The sequence below is a fragment of the Pollachius pollachius genome, assembly GCF_949987615.1.
Source record: "Pollachius pollachius genome assembly, chromosome: 12".
In the NCBI taxonomy this organism is placed as follows: domain Eukaryota; kingdom Metazoa; phylum Chordata; class Actinopteri; order Gadiformes; family Gadidae; genus Pollachius; species Pollachius pollachius.
Window position 1 is genome coordinate 17,824,264 of NC_136945.1, and position 11,256 is coordinate 17,835,519.

General features: G+C 52.1%; 1 protein-coding gene across 1 annotated transcript; it reads right to left on the reverse strand.

Annotated features, from left to right (window-relative positions):
* Window positions 1-829: 829 nt before the first annotated feature.
* LOC307083729 (uncharacterized protein) lies at window positions 830-10,845 on the reverse strand (the record flags this gene model as incomplete). The annotated part of the gene is made up of 3 exons (XM_079747681.1): window positions 830-879; window positions 10,155-10,524; window positions 10,816-10,845. The coding sequence occupies 3 exons, from the start codon at window positions 10,843-10,845 to the stop codon at window positions 830-832; spliced, it is 450 nt and encodes a 149-aa protein (XP_079603807.1).
* Window positions 10,846-11,256: the final 411 nt, after the last annotated feature.

Here is an 11,256-nt window from a genome sequence, read left to right on the forward strand (position 1 = left end):
AAGATTCAAACGGTATGCAGTCTCTGTGTGTTCTTTGGTGTTTCTGATGAGAAGGAGGAGGAGAGCTGATTGGTCGATACTGGTCAGCTGTCTGCTCTCTTAACCCCGCCCCTCTCTGTCTCTGAACCGGTCCAAACCCCCTTATATAGTAAATGTTATATAGGTGAGGTCACATAGTATATTTTCTATAGGTGAGATTATATATTATATGTTCACTTCTGCAGCTTTTAGATTCAAACTGGAACCCAGAAATACCAACATCTCAAACCCAACATTTTAATGTTCAAAATGATCAAATATCACCTTCAAAATCTAAAAAACAAACCAAGCATAACGAGCACAGAGTTTGTGTTGTTTGTTTTTATCGTTTGTATTGTTTATATTACTAAACCCTTCTATGTTTTATTTGTTCTGAATGTGTTTCCATCAGCGCTGTCTACTAACCTGACAGTCACTCAGTGATGCATTACCATTCATTTATTCATAGCTTCTGTGTGGGCTGAGCCTTCCTATTAACCAGTACAGTGGCCAGTAGATTAAACAGATTAAACAACATAAAACAGTACAGTTACCAGTATAAACACACCTTTGATGTTAACTGGGAGCCTCTGCTCATTCTTCTCCATGGTTAGTATCAGTCATTCTAAGGAGGTCATCAAGAATGTTTAAATAGATGTTTTCAGCCCAGTAGGAACCTATCCTGAGGGTCCTGGGACTAAAGGAGGCTGGACCCAGAACCAGGAAGCAAGCGGCGTGTCTGTCTGCCTGTGACCCTTCAAGGTCATCTCTCTGCTGTCTCCCTGCTCTGCAGCAGCCGAGAGATGACGCTTCAGCACCAGGTGGCGACCTCTATGGGCGGCTGGTGGTTCTGCAGCGTGGCTGCCGTATCCAGAAACACGTTGAGGGACGGTCCTCGCTACTCCTCACTGAGCGCTTTCTCTCTCTCTCTCTCTCTCTCTCTCTCTCTCTCTCTCTCTCTTCTCTCTCTCTCTCTCTCTCTCTCTCTCTCTCTCTCCCGCCCTCCCCAGCCTCTTCATTGGGTGAAAAAAATAAAAACTGCCAAGTGCAGCATCTCACTGATTCATATCTCATCCGTCTCTCTCTGTCTCTCCCCATCTCCCTCATCTCACTCCCCCCCCCCACTCCCTCTCCTCTCTCTCTCTCTCTCTCTCTCTCTCTCTCTCTCTCTCTCTCTCTCTCTCTCGCTCTCTCTCTCTCTCTCTCTCTCTCTCGCTCTCCTTCCTCCCACTCCCAGGTTAGGAGGAGTGTTGCTATAGTGATGCAGCATGCTGGCTTCTCTCCCAGTCTCCTCCTGCAGGCTGTCTGGTCAACTGGCGTGGGTCCAGGACCAGACATGGGGGGGTGGTGTCAGGGTAAAGCTCCTCCCCTTTGACCGGTAAAGCTCCTCCCCTGCTGGAGTGCCCCTCAGAGGTCCTCACCCCCGGACTGGACCGTGTGCTGATTAATCCTTGATTTGAACTTTTGATCAGTGGGGGGAGACCCTCTCCCGTGTGGGACGTGTTCTAGCATGTTAGCGTGTGATTAATGTGTGGACCATGTGTTTAGCGTGTGGACTGTTTGCTTAGCATGTTAGCGTGTGTTTAGCATGTTAGGGTGTGTTTAGCATGTTAGCGTGTGTTTAGCGTGTGGACCGTGAGTTTAGCTTGTGTTTTGCGTGTGGTCCGTGTGTTTAGCATGTGGGCCGTGTGTTTAGCGTGTGGACAGTGTGTTAAGCGTGTGGGCCGTGTGTTTAGCGTGTGGACAGTGTGTTAAGCGTGTTGGCCGTGTGTTTAGCGTGTGTTTAGCGTGTGGGCCATGTCTTTAGTGTGTGGACAGTGTGTTAAGCGTGTGGGCCGTGTGTTTAGCTTGTGGACCGTGTGTGTAGTGTGTGGGCCGTGTGTTTAGCGTGTGGGCCGTGTGTTTAGCGTGTGGGCCGTGTGTTTAGCGTGTGGGCCGTGTGTTTAGTGTGCGGATATGAGGTACAACAGGAATATTGTTTTTCCTTTCCTCAGTGACACTCCAAATAAGGTCCGCTGATCTCCCCCCCTTCTCCCCCCCACCATCGCCCCGCTCACTTCCTGAGGTAATCAGCCAATGATTCATCAACAAGTCCCCTGATTTTAAACCGTGTTTCCCCCTGATATTCCTCCTGTTTGAGGATTCAGTTTAGAGGTTGTGGAGGGGGGGTTCTATGAGGAGGTGGGTTCATGAGGAGGTGGGTTCATGAGGAGGTGCTCAGTGGGTCCATGAGGAGGTGGGTCTCATCCACGCAGCAGGAGGCCCCAGAAGAGATGATCCCACCGCGGTCTGGACTAATGTGGCGGGACTGTTAATGCTCAGACCCCCTCTGCACACACACACACACACACACACACACACACACACACACACACACACACACACACACACACACACACACACACACACACACACACACACACAGAGCAGCACGGTGCCATTAGCTTACACAAACACACTTCCAAGTGGCATTTAGGATCCACCTCGTTCAGTCTCCCTCTTCCAGCTCCTCATCCCTCCGCAAGATAAATTTAGCTCCTCTCATTAAATTTTTATTGTCCTAATTGGTTTCAAATCTGATCAAACAGCTGCCGTGAGTCTTGTGATTCTTATATTCAAATGTGCATGTGTGGGTGTGTGTGCACGGGTGCCTCTTTGTGTATGTGTGTGCGTGTGTGCATTGGTGTGTGTGTGTGTGTGTGTGCTTGGGTGCGTGTGTGTGTGTGCTTGGGTTGGTGTGTGTCAGTTTTTCTTCTTCTGCATTAATTGGCTGTGGTATCCCTACTCCTACTCTCTCCCATCATCCTCTCTGTCGGCTGTGACCCTGGCTCCTTCTCCTCCCGTTCTCCGTAACGTCCCCAGATCAAGGTCACCACCAGGGCCCCTCACCTCCCAGCAGGCTCTTTAATTACCTCCATCTTTACCAAATCAGGGCTAGAAACGTCCAGCAGTCTCAGAGAGACTGTGACTGAGACTGGCTGTTCACCAGGCTGGTGAACAGGCCCCTCTCAAGAGACAGACATCTCCGGTCAGAGCCTGGAGAACAGCCTCCTCTCTGAGACAGACGCCGGTCAGAGCCTCGTGAACCGCCTCCTCTCTGCATGACACGCGTGCACCGGGCACAAAGGCGGTCAGTGTCTGCATTGCCGGTGGCGTCGGTTCCTTTGAGCGCCGTCACTGTTCCTCTCCTATGGTCCTGTCTCTGTTCCTCTCCTACGGTACTGTCCCTGTTCCTCTCCTACGGTCTCTGTTCCTCTCCTACGGTCCTGTCCCTGTTCCTCTCCTACGGTCCTGTCCCTGTTCCTCTACTACGGTCTCTGTTCCTTTCCTATGGTCCTGTCTCTGTTCCTCTCCTACGGTACTGTCTCTGTTCCTCTGTCTTATGGTCCTCTCTCTGTTCCTCTCCTACGGTACTGTCTCTTTTCCTCTCTCCTACGGTCCTGTCTCTGTTCCTCTCTCCTACGGTCCTGTCTCTGTTCCTCTCCTACGGTCCTGTCTCTGTTCCTCTCTCCTATGGTCCTGTCTCTGTTCCTCTCTCCTACGGTCCTGTCTCTGTTCCTCTCTCCTACGGTCCTCTCTCGGTTCTTCTCTCCTACGGTCTCTGTTCCTCTCTCCTACGGTCCTGTCTCTGTTCCTCTCTCCTACGGTCCTGTCTCTGTTCCTCTCCTACGGTCCTGTCTCTGTTCCTCTCCTGCGGTCCTGTCCCTGTTCCTCTCTCCTACGGTCCTGTCTCTGTTCCTCTCTCCTATGGTCCTGTCTCTTTTCCTCTCTCCTACGGTCCTGTCTCTGTTCCTCTCCTATGGTCCTGTCTCGGTTCCTCTCCTACGGTCCTGTCCCTGTTCCTCTCTCCTACGGTCCTGTCTCGGTTCCTCTCCTACGGTCCTGTCCCTGTTCCTCTCTCCTACGGTCCTGTCTCTGTTCCTCTCTCCTACGGTCCTGTCTCTGTTCCTCTCTCCTACGGTCCTGTCTCTGTTCCTCTCTCCTACGGTCCTCTCTCGGTTCCTCTCCTATGGTCCTCTCTCTGTTCCTCTCCTACCGTTCCGTCTCTGTTCCCCCTCTCCTACCGACCCGTCCCGTCGGAGTATGTAACAACTGGGCGTGTCAGAGACGCCGGCGGCCATGTGACGTTCCAAACTGAAGCATTTTCATACCCCGCTTGGTATGGTTGTCCTGACGATGAGAAGGTCAGCCTGAGTAGGGGCCCGGTGTGTCTCTGGCCCCGGGGCCTGGCTGAAGGGCCCGGCATGTCTCTGGCCCGAGGGCCCCACTTGAGTCCCCTGCGTGTGTCTCGGGCCCTGGGGCCCGGCTGGAGTTCTAAATATAGAAACATTCTTCCAGTCATTTCATTTCATCAATAAAACAGCTGTAGGGGGGAGAATATTATTGCTCTTTCTCTCTCTCTCTCTCTCTCTCTCTCTCTCTCTGTCTCTGTGTTCAGGTGTTTAGGGGTGCAGATGGGGGGCTGGACTGCCCCTCACTCTGAGCACGCCCATCCCTCTGTCCACGCCCCCACCAGCCCAACATGCTCACCCAGGGGACGTTTGTTTCCCGCGGCGACGCAGAGGGCCTGGCCCCTGGCTGGTGACACATGGTGTAAGAGTGTGGTTAGCAACTGTAAGCACTTTAAGATATAAATAGCAAACAAAAGACACGGTGACGTGTGTGTGTGTGTGTGTAACTGTGTCACGTTGGTTCGTGTGTGTGTGTGTGTGTGTGTGTGCGTGCGTGTGTGTGTGTGCATGGACATGTGAATTATTGTGTGTGTTTGTGTGAGTGAGAGAGTGTGTGCGTGCATGTCAGTGCATGAGTGAGCATGTGTGGTTGCCTCGGCGTGAGTGTGTGCTTAAATGTGTCTACGTTGGTTTGAGTGAGTGAGCGTGTGTGGTTGCCTCGGTGTGTGCGTGACACACAGACCCCAGTCCCTCTATCTGCTCGTCGTCCGGTCTTCAGCTCTCTGCTGCGTTGCTCCTGAGTGCATGTGTCAAACCTCCTTGGCCGACTGATGGCAACATATGGCATGGGGGAGTCTGGAGAGAGCTCATCTCTCCTCTCTCCTCTCTCCTTTCCTCTCTCCTCTCTCTCTTCTCTCCTCTCACCTTTCTCCGGTCCTCTCTCTTCTCTCCTCTCCCTCCCCTCTCCTCCTCCTCCTTCTCACCCCACTCCTCTCGCCTCTCTTCTCCTCCTCCTCTCTCTGCTCCTCTCTCCGCTCTCTCTCTTCTCTCCTCTCTCTCCTCTCTCTCCTCTCTCCTCTCTCTCCTCTCCTCTACTCTCCTCTCTCTCCTCTCTCCTCTCTCCTCTCTCCTCTCTCCTCTCTCCGCTGCACTCTGTGTGTGTTTAAGCCTCAGACATTGGGGGGTCTCGAGGCTGTGGTGGTGATTGTGGTGATGGGGGGTAGGGGGTTCACTGATGTGGTGATGGGGGGGTTCACTGTCGCAGTGTGAGGCGGTTCAGCCTCACCCACTCTGGGGATGGAGGAGAGGGGGGTTGGGAGGGGGGGAGGGCCAATGAGCCAACAGAGAATCGGTCCAAACCTTTCAAGTGTGACCGGTGGATGTTCAGGGGAGTCAAGTCTGAGGATAAGCGTTCTGCCTGCCCTCCCCCGCTCGGTTTCTCCTGCCCCTGCTGCACCTCTGCTCCTCTCTGTCCTCGCTCCCCACCTCCTCCTCCTGCACCTCCTCCTCCCCCCCTGTCTCCTGTCTCCCTGTATCTCCCCCTGGCCGGAGCGTCTCTGAGGTGAGGGATGGGAGAGGAGACACAGAGGAAGACTTTCATCGAGCTGGAAATAACATGGGTCCAACCTGGCCGCTCTGAGGAACACCTCTCACCGTAGAGTCCAACATGGCCGCTCTGAGGAACACCTCTCACCATAGAGTCCAACATGGTGGCCGCTCTGAGGAACACCTCTCACAGTAGAGTCCAACATGGCCGCTCTGAGGAACACCTCTCCCATAGAGTCCAACATGGTGGCCGCTCTGAGGAACACCTCTCACAGTAGAGTCCAACATGGCCGCTCTGAGGAACACCTCTCACCGTAGAGTCCAACATGGCCGCTCTGAGGAACACCTCTCACCGTAGAGTCCAACATGGCCGCTCTGAGGAACACCTCTCACCGTAGAGTCCAACATGGCCGCTCTGAGGAACACCTCTCACCCTAGAGTCCAACATGGCCGCTCTGAGGAACACCTCTCACCGTAGAGTCCAACATGGCCGCTCTGAGGAACACCTCTCACCGTAGAGTCCAACATGGCCGCTCTGAGGAACACCTCTCACCCTAGAGTCCACCATGGCCCCACCTCTCAGCATAGAGCCTGGCACCGTACCGTAGGAAGGATGAAATTACTATCTATGTTTACAATCTGCTCTCTCATTAACCCCACACGGGTAATTAGTGTCTCGTTAATGGGCTATAGGTACGAGGTGGTAGCCTTTACATGTTGAGGTGGTTCCAGAACGACCCGACCATGAGGCATGGATTATGAGGAGTGGAATTCAGTATTTCGGTATTCACCTTGGTCTGAATCATAATAGGTTCTTAGTTTTAATGGAGGAATCAATGAGGGATTAATTGTTTTAATCTAGACCAATAACTACATCGACACGCTCTGTGTCTTCTCTTTACTCTGAACACCTCATTCTGCTGAGTCTGGATGAGCCTCAGAAGGGAGGAGGAGGAGCAGAGGAGGAGCAGGGGAGTAGAGGAGGCTAAGGCGATGCTGGATCTCCTTCACCTTGCCGCCCGTCTCCATGAGCCAGGAGGTTCTCTGGCGTTCCTCCGGAAGCTGTGATGCTACGCTCGTATCAGTGAGAGCAGAAGAGAGGGAGGAGAGATGTGGAGGATTTGGGGACGGGGCTGGATTACTACACTAGCGTTCACCCTTGAGAAATATCAGGTTGTCCTTGTAGCGCTACTCATCACATGCCCGCCCTCCCCCTCACTCACCCCCCCCCATACACCCCTTACAACCCCTCCCCCCCTGAACCTCAAATGCTTCTATTCCCGCTTCATCTCTGCCTCCCTCCACCTCCTCCCCCTCCTCCTCCCCTCTCCCTTCCCTACTCCTACACTCCCTTCTCCTCCCTCTCCTCCTCCTCCCCCTCCCCTCCTCCCTTTCCTCCTCCCCCCCTCCCTCTCCCCCCTCTCCTCCTCCCCCTCCCCTTCCCCCCTCCCTCCCTCCCTTCCCTCCCCCCCTCCCTTCCCTCCCCCCTCCCCTCGCTGCAGAGAGTCACCGTATTGGTCGCGAAATGGAACGCCTGCGCTCGAGCGAGCGGAGGCTGCAGTGCACGATACGCGCGCGCCCGCCGGCCTCCCCTCGTGTGGAGCTGCTGCCTGAAGTAGAGCAGGTGCTGCTGTAGCGCGAGGACATCACCGGCAGGTGGGCTACAGGGTGCTCTGCGCGTGTGTCACGGAGAAGGAGTTTTCCCGCCAGTGTAAAGGTCTGTAACCAAACGGAACGGGCTGATTCTGGTCACGTTCCGGGCAGACGGCCGGAGGTCCCGGAGCGGAGCGGAGGTACGCGGCGAGGGACGCGCGGCGGGCAGCGCAAAGGACACGCAGAGCGAGGGACGCTTGGCAAGCAGCGCGAGGGACCCTCGGCGCGAGGGACGCACGGCGTGTGGGACGCGCAGCGAGCAGCGCGATTAGCGCGCGGCGAGCGGACCCCTGCGGTGGAATGTAGCGGGAAACAAACGGTCTGCGAGCGGTGAGTTCATCACTTCACCCCCCTCACCACTTCATCATGATGCAACTCAACATTAATAAGGTGTTTTTCTTCATGGTAAACCAGTGGCAAACTGACCAATCAGCATCAGTGTATATCTGATGGAACCTTACGTCAGAGATTGCTATAGAGGATCGATATAGAGGCAATCGGTCCGTCACGTACCCCCCGGGGATCTGTCAGTCACTGCGGGTTCGACCGGATTGAAGGTGGCGGTTAAATTACCTCATTGTAGCGTCGATGGTCCAGCGGCCCAACGGGACGCGAACCCGTGCGGCCGCGGGGTCCGTGAGGCGGACTGACCGGAGAGAAGCCGTCTGGTCCCGGACGTAGACTTTAAACTCTCCACTAAACATTCGGGTTTAAGTTGGTTTTACGCTGTATCTCTCATATCTCTCTTTTCTCTTCTCTCGTCGGCTTCATTTGCTGGGGGTATATTATTGTTAGCGTCTTAACAAGTGAAATGAGCCCCAGGTGGTCAGGAGTAGACCGGGTCCTGGACTTGGACCGGGTCCTTGGACGTGGACCGGTCCCATGCGGGCACCCACTTTGATCCATTAGGCTGAGGCGAAACTCTGTACGGTTGAAGTGATATTCTGAGGGTTAATCAGTAATGTGCTTTAACTGCTGTAACGTATTCATGTTTTCAGTACATTATGAGTACTTTACTTAATAGACTTGGTTGATATTTGTAGACTATCTTCAGACTACTTTGCGATCATATATTTTATATTGTAAATTATATATTCTGCCTGAATGGGGGGTTTACCCTCTGCTGCAGCAGCCTGTAACTTCGCACGAGGAGCTTCACCGGAGCGGGAATCTAATGGAACATCTGAGTCAAGAGTTATGTTATGATTACATCACAAAGAGATATGTCATGTTATAATAACATCACGATGACATATGTTATGTCATGATAACATCACGGTATGTTATGTTATGATGACATCTCAGTGAGATATGGTATGATAACATCACGGTGAGATGAGATGTGTTATGTTATGGTAACAACACCGTGAAATATGTTATGATAACATCACAATGTGATGAGTTATGTCATGATAACATCACGATGTGATGAGATGTGCAATGTTATGATAACATCACAATGAAATATGTCATGTTATGATAACATCACAGCGAGATATGTCATGGGTATAATAACATCACAGTGTGATGTGTCTCTGTAGAGCAGGGCTGCCCAATTTGGGGCCCCTGGGCCAAACTTGGCCCGCGACCAATTTTATTTGGCCCGCGCCTTACCCACTCTATATATTATTGTTTTCCGCCATCAGCGCTCGGAATCTGCGCTCTCTCTCATTGAATATTATTTATTGGTGCACTTCCATTCCTGACCCTAGAATAACATTGTGATACATTGATGGTAGGGTGGCACTGTTGAGCTCCTATCCTGTTCAGCCGCCTCCCACATATTTGACTAAATATACTGAAAAATTAAAATTTTGGCCCACGAGCCTCCACACGATTACATTTTGGCCCTCCACTGGGAAGAATTTGGGCCCCCCTGCTGTAGAGGTATGTCATGTTATGATAAAATCACAATGAGATATGTCATGTTATGATAACATTACAGTGGGATGTATATCTATAGTGGTATGTCATGTGTTGATAACATCACAATGAGATATTTCATGTTATGATAACATCACAATGAGATAAATCATTTTATGATAACATCAGTTTGATGTGTGTCTGTAGAGGTATGTCATGTTATGATAAAATCACGATGAGATATGTTATGATAACATCAAGTGTGATGTGTGCCTCTAGCGATATGTCTTGTGCATAACATGTTATGTCATGTTATAACATTCAGGCTAATGGCATCACTGCACCGAACACCAATTAGTAACAAACAGTTTGTGATGAAACACAGCCCTCTGTTTTCTTGACGACACATTGACAGCCTACTTGTGTGTGTTCAAATCCTACCCTAACCCTATCTCATCCTTTATCTAATATTGTTTGCAAATATTGTTTTAACTCAGCCGCTACTAAATCCTTATCACGTGCAGATGACAAAATATTCCAAACCATGATTAGATACTGCTTCTGCCTTGACACAAGGTGTGTGTGTGTGTGTGTGTGTGTGTGTGTGTGTATAGGTGATTGTCGATCTGTTTGTTTGTTGTTAGCTCAGAGGCCCTGCTGTGATTCTCAAAGGCACCACCTTTCAAATATATTCAGATATATTCAGATGCATCTCCACATACGTAGACAGATTCACATTCATATAGAGCAGGTACAGTATGTGTCTGCGTGTGCGTGCATGTGTGCGTTTGTGTGCGGCTCCTCCTTTGATGTTGTTTCCACGGTGAAGGTAGCTCCTCTCCCCTCAATGAGGAGGAGGAGCTTCAGTAAAGGTGTTTTATTCCCAGAGCCTCACTCTCTCACACTGCACCTCCTCCACCTTCTCTACCTCCACCTCCTCCACCTCCTCCACCTCCACTACCTCCACCTCCTCCTCCTCCACCTCCTCCACCTCCTCCACCTCCTCTACCTCCACCTCCTCCACTTCCTCCACCTCCACTACCTCCACCTCCTCCACCTCCTCCACCTCCTCTACCTCCACCTCCTCCACTTCCTCCACCTCCACTACCTCCACCTCCTCCACTTCCTCCACCTCCACTACCTCCACCTCCTCCACCTCCTCCACCTCCTCTACCTCCACCTCCTCCACTTCCTCCACCTCCACTACTTCCACCTCCTCCACCTCCTCCACCTCCTCTTCCTCCACCTCCTCTTCCTCCTCTACCTCCTCCAACTGGGGTTTTTACAACGCTTTTCCTCCACCAGGATCTGAACCTCACTGTTAAGTTATTAGGTACAGCCAAGCTGGTCTGGGGGCCCATCCATGAGTGTGTGTTAGGGGGGCCCATCCATGAGTGTGTGTGGGGGGGCTGCAGCATGAGTGTGTTTAGGGGGGCCATATCCTATGTCCCTTCTTCCATAAGATCCTCTAACCAGAGATTGACTCCCAGCTCGATCCCAGTGTTCTTCTATATTATAGTTATACAATCAAATGTCTTCTTATGAATGTTCTGTTTGGCGTTACATTAAGGCGGTTCATCTCTTCATTAGTCATTGCGTACTCAACACAGAATGATCTCTGCATTTAAGCATCAACAGTGCAACTCCAGGTCGCTGCCTAGTGCCAAGGCCAAGGGCACCGGCAGGAATATGTTTAGTGTGGAATAAAAAAATCGACATGCTCCACACGGGGAGAGAGACAGACAGGCAGGCAGGCTCCACACGGGGAGAGAGACAGACAGGCTCCACACGGGGAGAGAGACAGCGATACTCCACACGGGGAGAGAGAGACAGGCAGGCAGGCAGGCTCCACACGGGGAGAGAGACAGAAAGGCTCCACACGGGGAGACAGCGATACTCCACACGGGGAGAGACAGACAGGCAGGCTCCACACGGGGAAAGAGACAGACAGGCTCCACACGGGGAGAGAGAGACAGGCAGGCTCCACACGGGGAGAGAGAGACAG